Here is a 16,920-nt window from a genome sequence, read left to right on the forward strand (position 1 = left end):
AGACCAGTACGGAACACGTGGAATCTTCCCATATGTAGTTCTTGGCTTACGTGGCAAAGGTTAGCCCCTGCACCACTCAAGTCCCACTTAGATGCTGGTTTGAGGAGTGACTGAGACTTTAAGACTGTGCACGGTTTGTCACAGTCCTCTGCATAGGGGCAAATTTCACTCCAACAGAAATTCTCAATCCAGTGGCTGGAATGGGCAGCTGCAATGACTCTGTTTGGTCACCATTTTCCTGGTATTATTAACCATAATGCACATCTGCTGCTCTTTTACCACAACCCCTTCCTCACTTCTAGCATCATTTAACACAGCATTGTTGATAACAAACAAACAATACAACTGACTCAGGTTTCATCCTATTACTTCCCATCGCAAAGTGTGGCACAGATGTTAATGAACTGAGTCTCAGACCTTGGAAGTAGATAAGTGGTATTTCCACATTTTTCTGGTGGGGAAACTGAGGCACAGCAAAGTGATGTGCCCTGACCCAAGAGTCAGAGTGCAGCTCTCCTATTTTCAATTCCCTACTTTAACCATAAGGCTGCTTTTTTTCCTTCACCATCCTGAACATAGTCACCTCCCAGCTCTACGACTGCTAACGAAAGCGGCTTGCCTAGACGTAAGAGTCGCTGTATATATGCCCATGCACGCATCAAGTCTGCTCAACTTCTAAACCTACTGGGCAGCGTGGGGTGGGGGATTCCACCATGCACTGCTGCTGAGCCTAGTGCGGGGGGCAAGGGGCAGCTTGCACCTCCCCTAAAACTGTCAGGAACTCAGTGGTGGTGGGCTAAAGTCAGCTATAAGTATATGCTATAGGGCAGGGGTGGGAAACTTTTTGGCCCGAGGGCCACATTGGGGTTGCAAAACTGGATGGAGGGCTAGGTAGGGAAGGCTGTGCCTCCTCAAACAGCCTGTCCCCTGCCCCCTATCTGACCCCTCCTACTTCCTGCCCCCTGACCGCCCCCCCNACACCGATCCATACCCCTGCCCCCTGAACAGGTCCCCCGGGACTCCCGCGCTTATCCGACCTCCCGCCATCCCCTGATCATCCCCCAGAACCTGCACCCCATCTAACCACTCCCTCCTTGTACCCTGACCACCCCTGTCCAGGACCCCCACCCCCTGTTCAACCCTAACCGCCCCCAAGACCCCACCCCCTATCCAACTGCCCTGTTCCCAGTCTCCTGACCCCTATTCATATCCCTGCCCATTGACAGGCCCTCTGGGACCCCATGCCTATTCAACCCCCTCACATTCCCTATCCCCTGACACCGATCCATACCCCTGCCCCCTGAACAGGTCCCCCGGGACTCCCGCGCTTATCCGACCTCCCGCCATCCCCTGATCATCCCCCAGAACCTGCACCCCATCTAACCACTCCCTGTCCCCTGACTGCCTCCCCAGGACCTGCCACCCCTTATCCAAGCTCCTGGCCCTGGTGTCCTTATCATGCTGCTCAGAGCAGCATGTCTGGCAGCTGCACGGCTTGCTGGAGTCAGATGCGCTGCTCTGAAGGAGCAGAGGCCAGAGCCCTGCCCGCGTGGCAGCGGGGGAGAGCAAGGGAGGGGCTGGGGGCTAGCCTCCCTGGCCGGGAGCTGAAGGGCCAAGCAGGATGGTCCTGCGGGCCGTATGTGGCCCGTGGGCTGTAGTTTGCCCACCTCTGCTAGAGAGGATAGGAGTGCACTTCATGGCTGCTTAAAAGGGAAAGATGGTTCCAACCCTAAGTCAGACCAGCGATCCAAACACCCCAGCCTTGAAGTTTGGGCCCCAAGCTCCTAACTGTGGGTGAAGTTCTGTCTCTGGTTTATAGTAACGTTTCAGAAGCTGGGAATGGGTGACAGGGGATGGCTCACTTGATGATTCCCTGTTCTGTTCATTTCCTCTGGGGCACCTGGCATTGGCCACTGTCAGCAAACAGGATACTGGGCTAGATGGACCTTTGGTCTGCCTCAGTGTGGCCGTTCGTATTCCTAATCAGGCTGCTCAATTCAGTTCGGTCTGTGGCCCTTTGGTGATAGTTACAGCGCTTAGATACTATGGTGATGAGTGCTAGAGAAAAACCCGAGAGCCATGGCTTGATGCCCTGCTGCTGAGCTGCACGGCCAACAGCATCATCTACCCAGACAGCCACTAATCTCATTAGGGCACTCAAGCATATATTTTGTGTCTTAAGAAAATGTGTATTGCACATATGCATCCCCTGGGATGTAATGCAGTCATGATTACAGGCCGTTGGCTTTTGGGACTTGATAGAAAGCAGAAATAAAGACCTTCTTTTATGATAATACGAAGCATTAACATAGCAATAGAACATTTGCATTTTAAAAGCTTGTTAATAGATAAATTACTGTCTATCAGGACATTGGCGCTGTCAGCACTTCCAGTGGGATGCAGCATCGTTATTTCTAGAGTTTATCACTTTGATCACAGACTAAGAGGAAATCTGTATAAAGTTTTATCAGCTGGAGATCATTTTGACAATCATGTTACTCAGAAGAGAGTAAAAAAATGAGGAAGAAGTGACTAAAAGCTAACTCATTGCCTGGTGTCATTGCTTTTGGTGCCTCTTAATGACTAAAACACACCAGCATGCTGAGGTTTAACAATCCCCACATCTGTCAGCAGAAAGTTGCTGTGAGCAACTTTCATAGCCTGACTGAAGCATTGGAAAGTCCTGTGGTTTATCTGCACTTGCCCCAAACCCCTTGGGTATAAACATTTCTCCTGACTCTGTTTAACTCTGTTTACCCCAGAAATACTCTACAGTAGCTTCCTGTGTATGATATTTTAGGCCCTGATCCTGCATTTTGACCCAAGTGAGCAGACGGGGCTCCGTGCAGGTCCAGTAATCTCCCCCACATGGATGACAACATGGGATCAGTGCTGCACAAGCATGTTTAACTTCAGTCATGTAAGCAGACCCATTGAAGTCAACATGTAAGCATTTGCAGGGTCAGGCTAATGGTGCTTTTAGTTTCCAGTCCCAGAGGCAACAATGTACAAAGGCATCCCAGATAAATCAGTACATCTTCCCACTGCTGTGCGTGGGTGACTAGGCTGCCCTCTTTGCGAGACTCTAACTGGCTCTGATAGAAACACGGTCAGAATGCTGAAGCAGTCGGAGCAGAGCGAAGGGAATATTTAGCAGTAACTCATTCCGTGAGTTTAGCCCTTTTGCAAATTGCCTGCAAGCGACTTGTGATTCTCTCAAATCCTAATCTGCTCTTTAGAATGACATGCCCAGTATTCTAGGTGAAATTCACCCTGCAGAGATCTAAGACCAGGCCTACGCGCCACTTACGTAGGACTCAAGTGGCATTCCAACTCTCTGAATAATTCTTAGTCCTAGGATTGCCAGGACCAGAACGTCCAGTCGAAAAGGGACCCTGGCGGCTCTGGTCAACGCCGCCGTTAAAAGACCAGTCGGCAGTGCAGCGGGGGCCCGGGGCTAAGGCAGGCTCCCTGCAGCTCCCAGAAGCTGCCACCAGGTCTCTGTGGCCCCTAGTGCAGGGAGGCTCTGTGTGCTGCCCTGAGGGCCGGCTCTGCAGCTCTGATTGGCTGGGAACTGCAACCAATGGGAGCTGCAGGGGAGGTGCCTGCAAGCAGGAGGGCAGCACAAAGACTCTCCCTTGTTTCCCTGTGCATCTAGAGGCTGCACAGACTTGGCAGCCGCTTCCTGGGAGCTGTGGTAAGTGCCACTGAGACCCTGCACACCAAACCCCTTCCCTCACCCCAATCCTGTGCCCCAGCCCGGACTCCCCTCTTGCACCCAAACTCCCTCCCAGAGTCTGCATCCCCCACCAACACTCTGCCCCAGCCCTCCCCCACACCCCAACCCCCTGCCCAGCCTGGTGAAAGTGACTGAGGGTAGGAGAGAGAAAGTGACTAGTGGTGGGGAAATGGAGCAAGCAGCGGTGGGACCTCGGGGAAAGGGCGAGGCAGGGCAGGGTTGTTCGGTTTTGTGTGATTAGAAAGTTGGCAACCCTACTTAGTTTGCAGCTTATTAATGCAGGGAGTCCCCGGGAATCAGGCTCTCTCTCCCCAGGCTATTGAAGCCAAGCTGAGAGATTTTAAGCTCTAAAAGTCTGGCAGCACATTGGGGCTAAGGCAGGTTCCCTGCCTGCCATGGCCTCACTCCACTTCCAGAAGTGGCCAGCACATCCCTGCGGCCCTGGTGGGGGGGGGGCAGGGAGTCTCTGCATGCTACCCCTGCCCCAAGCACAGATTCCGCAGCTCTCATTGGCTGAGAACTGTGGCCAATGGGAGCTGCGGAGGTGGCACTTGTGGGGCTGGGCAGCGCACAGAGCTACTTGCTGTCCCCAGGGCCCTCAGGGACATGCTGGCTGCTTCCAGGAGCAGCGTGGGGCCAGGTGAGGCAGGAAGCCTGCCTAAGCCCTGCTATGCTGCTGACCTGGAGCCACCTCCTGGCCAGAGCCTGCACTGCACACTCCCTCCTGCACCTCTGCCCCAGCCCTGAGCCCCCTCCAGCACCTAAACTCCCTCCCAGAGCCCACACCCCAATCCCCTGCCCCAGCCCTGAGCCCCCTCCAGCACCCAAACTCCCTTCCAGAGCTTGCACCACACCTCCCCCCACACCCATGCCCCAGGCTGAGCCCGGAACCCCCCTCACACTCCAAACCCCTTAGCCCTAGCCCAGAGCCCACACCCCCATTCCCTGTCCCAGCCCAGTGAAAGTGAGTGATGGTGAGGGAGAATGAGTGATGGAGGGAGGGGGGATGGAGTGAGTGGGGCAGGGCCTGGGTCTGTCAGGGCCAGGGCCTTGGGGGGAGCAGGGCAAAGGTGTTTGGATGTGAGTGATTAGATAGTTAGCAACCCTAATGAGGACTCATTGGAAGAAGTCAAATAAAACTAATAATCTGAGATGCATTTGTCAGGTTATGTGGCATTGTTTCTATTTCTTGAATGGATTGGTATAACAAGCAATACATTCTCAGCCAGACCTCTCCCCAGTAGATTTTGCCACCACGGGTGCAGGTGAGAGGTTGTTTAAAGGGCACTCAGAAGTGTTATATTCACAGACAGCTCTGCCTGTTTTCCTGGATGTATCTTATTAGTAGGTCTGCAAAGGCAAAGCAGCAGAGAACCACTGTGGATGTGTTTGTTACAGGGAATTCACACCCTTGCAGCAAAAACACCTCCCTGAACAGCTAATCAAATTCACACCAACTCCACATTCCTTGCACCACTAACACAAAAGCACAAGACAAAAGCAAATAACATGTCAAACAAATCCAGCCACATTTTCTCAGTTTCAAAACTCTGATGTTTTATGTTGAACTTTTGACAGAAGAAAAAGCAAGAGGCATTTGTCACGGAAATAAATCAGTCAGGCTTTTTTAAACAAGTACAGGACAGGAAACAATTTTCCACATTTTGATGAAAAATTGATCAAGGTTTCAACCAACTACAAAGACATTTTCATTACCATTTTTTGTTTGCAAAAAAAATTCCTTTTATTTAAAAACCAGATCAAGTTACAAATAATGGTTCAGTATCTTTCCCATTATTCCGAATTATAGGTTGTGGTCTCAGTCCTGAATATACTTAAACATACGCTTAACTTTACTGCCATAAATAGACCCATTGAAATCAATACAACTATTCACTTGCTTAAAGATTAATGCAGGATCTGCACCTATATCTACAGTTACCGGATAACAACTGTGAAAAAACAGGACAAGAGGTGGGGGGTAATAGGCGCCTATATAAGAAAAAGTCCCAAAAAATGGGATTGTCCCTTTAAAAATGGCACATCTGGTCACCCTACCCCTATATCAGTTTCAGCAACTACAGCCACAGTCCTACAAATATTTATGCATATGCTCAACTTGAAGCACGAGCAGTAGCACTGAAGCAAATTAAGCTCATGCATATTTACAGGATCAAAGCCTGTTTTTCAAAGATCACAATGTATTCTTTAGCATTTAGCCTGAAACTGCTACCAAACTTTAGTTTTAGGGGGCAAAGTACGACTCTTTCATTGACAAAGCCAACACCAAAGCGATAACTTTACAGGTACTAAACTTGGCATCTTTCCCTTTTTGCAACCACGTGGTTTATTCTGCAAATGTGGGCGGAAGCTTTTTCCTAAATGACATAGAGTTGCCCACTCCTACAGTATCTGGTCCTTTTTAAGAGTCCCAGCTCCTGGACTGACATAATTAGAGAAGAATCTTAGCTTTCCATTTTTTTTTTTTTTAAAGGTTAGAAACTCCCTACATGATTTCACAGAAGAGTTTGCAAATGTGACCCAAGTGCCCCCTTAAAGGCTCAACCCAAGGCAAAGAAAAAGAAGCCCGATTTTTCTTAAAGCTGCTGATTTTTCAGTAAATCTCATGCTTTTGGCATTCTGATTCATGACCTTTTGAATGCCTGAAGTTAGCACCACTGTAATCACTCATTTTCACACAGCCACCAGTTCTGATGATTCCTCCAGTCCTTGAGAGCTGACTTTTATTACTACTCATTGTAATAAACTTTTAATTAAAAGAATGGAGCCTACCTGCGAATGTAGAGCAGACCCAGCTCCCTGTGGAATGGTTGTAGGGAGTTCAAGCCACAGAGTGCTTCCTGCTCTTCTTCCCAGATCATCCATGCAGGCCTGCAGACAGCAAAGAGACCGAGGACAGCAGTGCAAAGATGGGAGTTTTTTCCCCAACGCTGTGCAGAATACTTAAAAACCCAGGTTGCACTGAGAGCGGCAGGGTATTTCAGTGTGCCAATGCAGACACAACTATTGCTGATGCCCAGGCCTTTACTACTTGTCAAAGACAAGGAGACAGCAAAGGCGTTGAAGCCATTGATTCAAACCAGGCCCCGAACCTGCCAACTGTTCCCTGCAGAAGCCCACTGACTTCAACGAGCTTTGCATAGGTGCAGGAATCCACCCACTTACAGGATCAGGTCCAAGACACTACGTTGTAAACTTACCCATATGCAGAAGGTTCAACCTGAGAGTTTGCAATGCACTCGCTCTTCAAAGCCACTTCCCCTCTGCATGGCTGTATTAGTGCTCACACACGACACCTGTGCATCATAGTCAGTGGCCAGCTCATGCTCACAACCCACCTGATAGCTATTGGGGAAATGCACAGGCCAGGGGCCTATCACTTCCACCTGTGTGCTGCATGCCAGTCCTATGTAGCACTACAAAGCACTCACTTGGGTGTGTCTCTTCCTTTTGGTGAGTTATTGAACACTTTTAAATAAGAGGAGAAGGGGATTTTAAGTCTTCCCCTCAGCTCCTTATAAGGACAAAGAGGACCCAGCTGGAGGAAAGGCAAAGGAACATGTCCAATTTGCACACTGAGGAACAACGCTCCACCTGGAAATGCAGTTAAACTACCTAAGTGCATCATGAAGAATCACACAGTAGGAGAGAACCATTGTCCCTTATCAGGGGACAAGGAACCTTGAAAACAAAGCAACTTTGAAGCTAATATCTAAAGAGGAGCTTACTGCTGTCTGCTGCGTCACTGCAGCGCTTCTGCCTACAACCTCGGCCTGCTGGGCTTCCCGCTAAGGATTTAACGCCACAGTAATGATGACTGAAATTCAGCTCTGTACAGAGGACTGGGCACAGGGCCCATGCAACACTGACAGCCTGTCTGAGCCCTATTGTGAGGCCTGCAGTTTGATTCTCATGGGGCAGAGGTTTGTGCTCCCTCTCTACACAGGGGATGTGAAAGGCACTGTCGGCAGGCCTGAGGTTTGGCAACTGCCATGCAGGCAGGTGGAGGGATGCTACTGTGAGGACATGAGGTTGGTCCCACAGCTCCCATTGACAGCCAGATGGGTTGACAGACAGCAGATGCTCAGCCTTGTGGGATGAGGCCAGGGGTGAAAAATACATTGCTGGCAGGATGCTCATCTAGCCACATGTGTAGGCGCTTCCGACAGGGACCTGGGCACCTGTGCCTAGTGAGGCAGGGTGGTGGTATGATGAGCTGAGCTAGGCACGGCATGGGGTGGGGAAAGGGGCAGGCGAATGCCCCAATCTCTTGGTAAAGATCATTCTTTCTCTTCTTCATTGCCGGGCATTGATCTGGAAGGTATTTTTGAGAAGCAGGCCATATTCCTAGCCCATGGGCTGTGGGGACACACCCCGAGAGTTATTCCTAGGGACTCCCATCCCCACCAATCTACCCTCCCCCCTATGTATCTCATCAGTCTGTTTTGCCTAAGATTATGGCCTGATGGCAGAACACCAGTCAATGCACAGAGCATCAAACCCTCCCTCCATTGTCATCCAGGGTATGCAAATTGCAGCCTCGCCTTGGGTTTCAGAGGTCCCGAAAGCCTGCTCAGCCCAGCCTGGAGCCTTTCCTAGCTGGTAATCAGCCTGATGGATGGGCAGCTAATGCCCTACTGTGTGAGTGATCCCTTGTGCGTGATCTGTCTGTGCCTGTTGGCGATATGTCTCCTTGTAATAAGCAGCATTTGCATTTCCCTTCCAACAGTCAGTTCTTTTCCTCTCCTTCCAGGAGCCCTGGTGTTTCCCTGCAAACAGAGGAAGAGGCTGTATGGTAGCCCAGTCAAATAACCAAACCTGGGTCCCATTCCGGCAGCGTTTGGATTTGGCTGTGCCCTTAGCAGTGAGATGGGGAGCAGACCTGGGGCGTAGCACAGCCCCTCCTGCCTCTGCTGGGATGGGGGCGCAAGATGAGCCTTCACCGCAAGCCACACAAATAGTGCCTGGGGCCCTGCACTTCTGGAGCACCCAACAGACTCAGAAGCTTGTCCGTTCTCCCCTTCCCGCAATGGGACTAGCGTCAACTCTGCCAAATGCCCCTTCTAGAAGTGGCACTGGAGCTAGTGAGGGAGACGGAGTCACCTGACCCCCCTGCTCTTGCACCGTGGGCCGTGCTTGCCTGGAGCCTTGTAAGGAAGGTCCAAGAGGAAAGTCCCCATTGGTCTTGCCTAGCAGAACAGCTGCTGGGGCTGGGGCTGTGAGATGCTGCACACCCACAGCACCCATTGGTTTCAACAGGCAGGGGAAGGATTCAGCCCCTCTCGTGACCCAGGGAAGTGCCACCACGAGAGTCAGCATCAGTGATGGGCAGTAGATCCTGAATAAGCCCACTGATTCTGGTGACCAGGTGACTGACTGTGCTGAGTTGTCCCATTTTCCTCCATCTGGCTCTTGACTGTCTTGTGACTACAAGAGGTAACACTTGTTTCCAATAAGGTCTTTATTTAGGATTATGTATCATAGAATATCAGGGTTGGAAGGGACCTCAGGAGATCATCTAGTCCAACCCCCTGCTCAAATCAGGGCCAATCCCTAAATGGCCCCATCAAGGATTGAACTCACAACCCTGGATTTAGCAGGTCAATGCTTAACCCACTGAGACTGATGTGCAGTAATTCCTGTTAGAGAGGAGACGGGAAGGTTAATGGTCAGTATGTCAGTGCACTGTCTGACTCCCTGTGGACACATTACTGGGCAAGAAGATCTTCCGTAAAGGGTTCAGGGCTGAAATTGCACCAAGAGGGTGGGAAGATGCTCTGTCCTGATTAGACACTGGCTCAGGGCAGGGTCACAGTAAGAGAGCTTTCAATCCCAGCCATTGTTGCTCAGTGCTTCCTACTTCCTTCCAGTACTGGCTAGTGGCACAATGTGTCATGTCCCCCTTTAGTGGCTGGTCCACATGAGGGGTAAGAGCCTACTATTGCTATCCGCTAGTGGAGTTACGGGTTTGGCTCAAGGTTTTGATACTCAAGGTCTGAGGCTCGAACCCTGCAGATGACGAGGCAGGGGGTTGTAAGACAGGTAATATTAGCAGAGCTGAAGTGCTAGCCAGGCCAGGGTTCTTCAGGTTCCCAGAACAGTGATATAAAATGTCATGGCTCAGGCTGATGCGAACATGTCTCCCAGCAGCTGAGCCAGGTTTCTGGAGCTAGAGCCATCCAGGCTGTACTAAACGTCTGTCCCAGATCTGGACTTTAGTGTACAAAATCTGGGTGTTTATTGTGAACCTTCCCCAAGCTTATTCCCAGCTTGGATTTTTTCTCGCTGCGAGCCGTCCAGGCAGATTGCAGAAGTACTCCTAGCTGAAGTGTTAGATCCCCGTGAGCCCCTTGGGCAGGGAGCCCAGCCGCATTTCCACTGTTTGCTTTGTGTTCCAGATTCCGACAGTCTTTCCAGCCCAACCCGCCTAAGCCTCAGTCTGTCCGAAGGGGAGGAACAGGTGGACCGGCTGCAGCAGGTGGAGCTGGTCCGCACCACACCCATGTCCCACTGGAAGGCAGGCACCGTGCAGGCGTGGCTGGAGGTGGTCATGGCTATGCCCATGTATGTCAAAGCCTGTGCGGAGAACGTCAAGAGCGGGAAGGTATGAGAGCAAGCTATGTCTCTGGTGGGGTGTCTGCGCCGTTGATAGCAATCTGCTGTCAGTGCCAAAGCACATGATCCCAAACAACCCTCTGAGTGGCGAGGGGCTTTCAAAGCCAGAACTGGGGCCACGTGGCCCAGCTCTACCCCCTCCTCACTCGCAGCCAAGTTGTTTGGTGGGAAAAAACGATTTATTAGGTCGAGGGTTCCACAGTTAATGCAGGGGATTGTTATGTCTCTCTATGCCCTCCGATGGGCTAGCACGACCTGACCTGCTTGGTCATCCCCCACCACACGCAGGCTGGGCACTGCTGAGGTGAGAGCCTTCTCCCCTGCAGCTTCTGCCATTTGTAACAGTTTTCTGCCTCACTGCAAAACTCGGCGTCCCCTCTTTGCCCTCACCCACTGTTGTTAGTTAATCTCTATTGATGTTAGGTTGGTCTCTATTGGTAGGCTTTTCTGTGATGCGCTTCCCTTTTGGATGACTCATTTAATTCATCCTCACAGTACCTCTGGAAGGGTGGGGAAAAATCATTACCCCCATTTCACAGATGGAGAAACCGAGGCGCACAGACTATGTGCTGTGCACGAGATGACAGAGGAAATTTGTGGCAGAGCCGAAAACAGAACCCAAATTGCCTGGGCCCCAGTCTAACACCTTAACCACTTCTTCTCTATAGTTTTGTTAGTTAATGCTGTAAAGCATTTTGGGATCTAGTGTATAAGAACCCATACCGCATACTGCATTGCTGTCCTGTAAATGACCAAAGTCAATGGCTGAGTTTTGTTGTTGGTTTTTTCTCTTGGAGAGCAGATGTTGCTCAGTTTGAGTGATGAAGATCTGGCAACAGGGCTGGGCGTCTGTAGCTCCCTTCACCGCCGCAAACTCAGGCTGGCAATAGAGGATTACAGGGATGCAGAAGCAGGCAAATGGTAAAACTCTTCCTGTGGTCATCGGAATCCCACTTCCTGCATTCATTGCATGTGTATGCATGCTTGTGTGGGCACACATATGTCCGTGTGTGTGTATGCACATGCCTGTATGTATGTGTACAGGAGGATTAATACATACATGTGTATTAACGTGTGCCTGTTTGTGTGCGTGTATTTACATGTTATCCTCAGAAGGCAGCCAAAGTATCTGGAGAGGGGGAGAAAAAAGAAAGACCAAGAGAGAGGAAAAAACAAATGTCAGGGAAGGATTCTTACTGCTGTGCTCAGTGTGAGAGAAAACTCACTTTAACAAAACCGACACTTCTGTTTTGCATAATTACTTCCTTCAGTGACGTCCCTGTCATTTTTGCTCAGCTAATTAATCAACACTAGCATGTGGTGCTGCTCCTCACAGAGCTGGCCTGGGTGATTAAAAAAAGAAAGAAATCAAACTGTCTCCTGCATTTAAAGCCACAGAACCAACAACATGAACGCCCCGGTGAGCTTTGGGAGTGAGCCTGGCTAGGAATTCAGCAAAGAAGCTAGAGCAAGATTTTCCTACAATCAAATGACCCCAGTGGAAGCAAAACCAACAGCTCTCAGTCTTGTGCTTGGTAGTATTCAGTGTTATAGAGAGATCTCCTCTGTTCCCTAGAGTAGGGTTTAAAACAAATGAACAAGACAAATGCCTAGAAGACTCCATTCCTCGGCCCACCAGGCTAGGACAGGTTACATACTTGAGAGATATAGGCAGGTTGGATGGATCAAGTGAAGCTGCTATTCTATCTTCACCTTCATACTAGATCTTAAAGCATTAAAACCAGGTTCTGCATCGTCTGGGGCTTAGTCAGGACTATTATATCCTAGAACTTTGGAATGGTTGTTGGCTGCATTGTATTATTCAGCTTCTCAGACAGGGGTTGAATTGCACACAACATGCGCCTACAGTTTTCCATTCCTAGCAGAGAGTCATTATTTGCCAGGAGTGGAGAGAAGCACAGGGAAGGACACAGACTCAGGGGCAGGACCCATCCCCTTTCTGCCAATGCAGAGGACCCCAGAGACAGCGAAACTGGTGCTGTTCTGCTGCTGAAGGGCGGGATGAGATTTGGGAAGGCTGCAGTTGCACAGGACCTTTGCACCTTGCACGGCTCAGAGCTGAACCTCTAGGAGTGGGCCCGGGGGAAGCAGTTGTGCGTCAGGGGATCTCTACTACATAGATCTCCTGGCTATTCTACCTGTGCAGATCACTGGGGCTGGAGCCCCAGAAGAGTCCAGCCTTAGATGTGTAGCTGCTCCACTCCCTGGGGACAAGCACACCAGATTGTAGCTCAGCTCCCTGAGCTGGGGGCTGCTTTCCAGACTCTGTGTCTGTAGAACTGTTATGCCAGAGCGTAGACACGGCTAGTGCTTAACTCCCAGGTGACTGGCACTCCAGGTGTGCAAGGACCTGGCTTTATGGGAATAGATGACTCCCACAGAGGAAAGCAATGACAGACATTAACTATTTGTGAATGGCTATTTCACCTGCTTTTTTAAGTGTTTTTCATTGTTGCCCACCAATGAGATTCGTTCTGGGAAAACTCTGTTTCCGCAGAGTAAGACAGAAAAGCAGCTAGTCACCAGAGTGTGCTGGAAGCGACTCTTACCTTTCCTTACCAGTGTTAAGGGAGAAAATTGGAAAGACTCCTCTGCTTTGAAGCTAGGCTTTCTGCTCAGTGTCTGCTTTATTAGAAACTTCAGAGCTGGGAATAGGGGTGGGAAGACTAGATTAATGAAGGATTAATTAATCCTTTAATTAATCTATTTAATGATGTGGCGCCAACTGCCACAGCAGCTGGGCAACTCCCATCTAGTTGTAAGTGAACAAACACAAGTCTGTGCCAGCAGATCACAGGTGTGTCTCTAAGGAAGCACGGGGGGTTATAGAGCTGTAAATACACAGGGCAAGCAGCGTGAGAATCAGGATCGGAGTTGCCTATTTCTTCCACCTGTAATGAGTGGTGTTTTGAATAGTGTCATCAGTGGAGGCCTTTAGTAATTAACATGGAGACATATCTCTTGGTGCTGTGACTTGCCCCCATTTGCATTCCCTTACCACACATCAGGCAGACATGGGAAGCATGTAGAATAGGGTGACCAGATGTCCCGATTTTATAGGGACTGCCCCAGTATTTGGGGCTTTGTCTTCTATAGGTGCCTATTACCCCCAACCCCCTGTCCTGATTTTTCATCCTTGCTATCTGGTCACCCTAGTGCAGAAATTTATGCTCCATTATAGCAATGCTGGATTTGCCCAGTGGTCTTCCATGCTGCAATGCTGCCATCCTGTGGCTAGCTGGTGAGCAGCATGGGTGTGTGCCTAAAGGCTCCAGGGAGTCCTTTAAAATTATTCAATTATTATCCAACATTTATCCAATTATTCAGGCCAACCTGGATAATTGCACCCACCTCGTATTGGCATTTGTTTCAAAGGGGGAAAGTCACAATAATCAACCCACTGCTAAACCATCGGTGCACTTCCTGCTTGGTTTTTAAATTTAGGGAGCAAAAACAACTTTCCTTGTAGATGTTAAAGTGTACATAGAATCTCAACAGTGATTTAGGCCCTGATCCAGCAGAAGACTTAAGCACATGCTTGGCTTCATTCATGTCAGTGTTCCCGCTCCAGCCAATGAAATCTCTAGAGACCATGCAACAGGGGAGACTCACTATAACAGAGCTGCCATGCTTTTTGCCTGCCCAGAGCTCATCCCTAACTCACATTTGCCACACTTCCACCCCTTCTCTGGCATGCCCCCATGCCAGGTGGAGATGGGAACTCCTGGGGCTGGATCTACCCCCTCTAGCTTATCATAGAATATCAGGGTTGGAAGGCACCTCAGGTGATCTAGTCCAACCCCCTGCTCAAAGCAGGGCAAATTCCCAGACAGGTTTTGTTGTTTTTTTTTTAAATCCCAGTTCCCCCAAATGGCCCCCTCAAGGATTGAACTCAGAACCCTGGGTTTAGCAGGCCAATGCTCAAACCACTGAGCTATCCCTCCCCCCAATGGGTAGTTCTCCTCCACAGAGGAATATGCCAGTGGCATAAAGCTCAGTGGCACAAAGTGACTGGTGTGGACCAGAGAATCTGGCCCGTTGTCTGCACAGCCCCCGTGCATCATGCACTTTGATGACCTTCCTTACACCTCCTGTCTTCCTTACACTCCACAGCTTGTCTAAAGCCTCTGAACTGGATCACCACTGGGTAGCCAAGGCCTGGCTGAATGATATTGGGCTGTCTCAGTATTCCCAGGCTTTCCAAAATCACCTCGTGGATGGAAGGATGCTGAACTCGCTGATGAAACGAGACTTGGAGAAGTACCTTAATGTGTCTAAAAAGTTCCACCAGGTCAGCATATTGCTGGGAATAGAGCTGCTTTTTCAAGTCAACTTCAGCAAAGAGGTGAGATGAGAAATGGTTAAAACAGGTGGTTTGGTTTGCCAAACAATTAGCCTTTCATGGAATCATAGAAGATCAGGGTTGGAAGGGACCTCAGGAGGTCATCTAGTCCAACCCCCTGCTCAAAGCAGGACCAACCCCAACTTTCTATCGCTCCAGGCCAGTGAAATTCCTCTGAGTGCTCTCCATTCCTAGTTCCTGTCTCTAATAAAGCAGTTACATTGGGAACAGTGCACCTTCGTCTCCCATTGGCCTTTTATAGAAATAGCCGTACTATGCGGCAACGCCAGGGAATGGAGATTTCAGAGTGTGTCAACTTTGCCGGAGCAGCCCTCACCTCAGGTTACCATACGTCCGGGTTTTCCCAGGCATTTCCTCTTTTTTGATCCTCCGCCTTCTGTCTGAGTGGATTATGGGATGTTTGGGACTTTTGCAGAGCAGTCATTGCAGCTCAGAAAAAGCCCTGATTGGTCCACATCCCAGTGGTCCCTCCCTGCATCCGCAGCTGATTGATCCATTCCACTGCAGACACACCTGCTGGATCCCACCCCTCCAGGCCCCGTCTCCCAGTCCTGGGGAGGAGGTTCTGCAGGGAGGCACTGACTGATGTTTGGTGGTGTGTCCTGGGCTTGCACCAGCCTCCTGCCACCGAGAGAGGGATCGACACTACCCCCCCCCAGAGTGAAGCTGCAGGTATCCACTCCTGCATCCCCAGGTACCTCACCCAGTACACACACACACCCCTCCCGCACCCCCCAAATACGCCCTCCAGCACCCTCAACTGTCCACTCCCTCCGGCTCCCTCTACCCGCTCCTCCTCCAGATCCCCCACCGTCTGGCAGTGTCCTCTTTTTGGGAACCTATAATATGGTAACCTTGCCCTCTCCCCACAAGGCACATCCAAAACTGAGCCAAGAATAAAATAACCCCTTAGCTTGGGTGAGAAAGAGGAATGAAAGGGCTACACTGAACTCTGTTGTTGGGAGATTTGGGAATTGCTCAGGTAATGTTAACCCATTTTGATTCCCCAACAGCAACTGATTCTTCTTCTTAGATAGCCGAATGGACAGATAGGTAGATACAATTGTCGTTTGCAGTGTTGTAGCCGTGTGTGTCCCAGGATGTTAGGGACAAGGTGGGTACGGCCATTTCTCTTATTGGATCAACTTCTGTTGGCGAAAGAGGCAGACTTTTGAGCTTACGCAGGTCCTGAAGAAGAGTTTTGTGTAAGCTGGAAGGCTTGTCTCTTTCATCAACTGATGTTGGTCCAATCAGATGCCTTGCCACACCCACTATCTCTCTAGATAGTTAATTACATAGCAAAGGGAAATCATAATTCAAGAAGTGATCCCTCCTGTTTGAACAATTTCTTATTGGCCTGGGTCTCAAATAATGTACTGAGCTGGTAGTTCCCTTCCTCCCCTCTGACTGGCCAAGATCCCAGCAAATGGGACTTCCGGATCTTAGGCTCTCCAAAGGCTGAAGAGGGCTCAGTTCTGGTCTTTGTGGAAGACGTGAGACATTAGGAGGGATCCGAATAAGGAGAGGGCAGGGCCTATTTTACTCTCAATAATGTCAACATCGTTGTGTATAGGTTCTGCAAGAACGGCGGGCTCGCTGTGAGACCCAGAATGTTGATCCGCTTGTCTGGACAAATCAACGGGTGCTCAAGTGGGTGCGGGACATTGACCTGAAGGTAGGACCTGCTTGTAAGGAAGTGGCTTGTGGGTGCCAAGAGGGGTGCAATCGTCAGGGAGGGGAAGAGTCTGCCTGGGCAGGGCTCAGTCTTTAGCACTCAGATCTCAAGTGGGCATTGGAAGCATCCGGTATAGAAATAGCTACTCCATGAACAGGGTACCCGGGGCATGGTGGTCATACAGGATAGAGAAACCTGTCTGCTGCCCCCAGCAGCTGAGGCTGTGACTAGCACCTGCTGACTTAGCATCTACCAAGGAGCGGGGCAGAAGTGTCCTTTCTTGTCAGGTAAATCTGTGCTCTGGTTGTTGCTTTTAGGAGTATGCGGATAACCTGATGAACAGTGGCGTGCATGGGGCTGTGCTGATGCTGGAGCCCACGTTCAATGCAGAAGCCATGGCCACAGCTCTGGGCATCCCAAACAGCAAGCATATCCTGAGGCGGCACCTGGCAGAGGAGATGAACGCCATCGTTAACCCAGACAAGT

General features: G+C 50.2%; 1 protein-coding gene across 7 annotated transcripts in view; it reads left to right on the top strand.

Annotated features, from left to right (window-relative positions):
* The window catches only part of KAZN (kazrin, periplakin interacting protein), a 747,760-nt gene that overhangs the window by 699,903 nt on the left and 30,937 nt on the right, over positions 1-16,920 (top strand). For 5 of the 7 annotated variants that reach the window (XR_012654761.1, XM_075060170.1, XM_075060173.1 and 2 more), the window contains 5 exons: positions 10,159-10,364; positions 11,175-11,296; positions 14,510-14,741; positions 16,333-16,434; positions 16,752-16,918. Coding sequence is in view for 6 of the 7 variants with exons in the window: in XM_075060170.1 (XP_074916271.1) it covers positions 10,159-10,364; positions 11,175-11,296; positions 14,510-14,741; positions 16,333-16,434; positions 16,752-16,918 (829 nt within the window). In the remaining variant the exon portion in view is untranslated. The remainder of the gene's footprint in view (positions 1-10,158; positions 10,365-11,174; positions 11,297-14,509; positions 14,742-16,332; positions 16,435-16,751; positions 16,919-16,920) is intronic. The other 2 variants (XM_075060171.1, XM_075060172.1) reach the window with 2 other exon arrangements.

The sequence above is a fragment of the Chelonoidis abingdonii genome, chromosome 23, assembly GCF_003597395.2.
Source record: "Chelonoidis abingdonii isolate Lonesome George chromosome 23, CheloAbing_2.0, whole genome shotgun sequence".
Lineage (NCBI taxonomy): Eukaryota > Metazoa > Chordata > Testudines > Testudinidae > Chelonoidis > Chelonoidis abingdonii.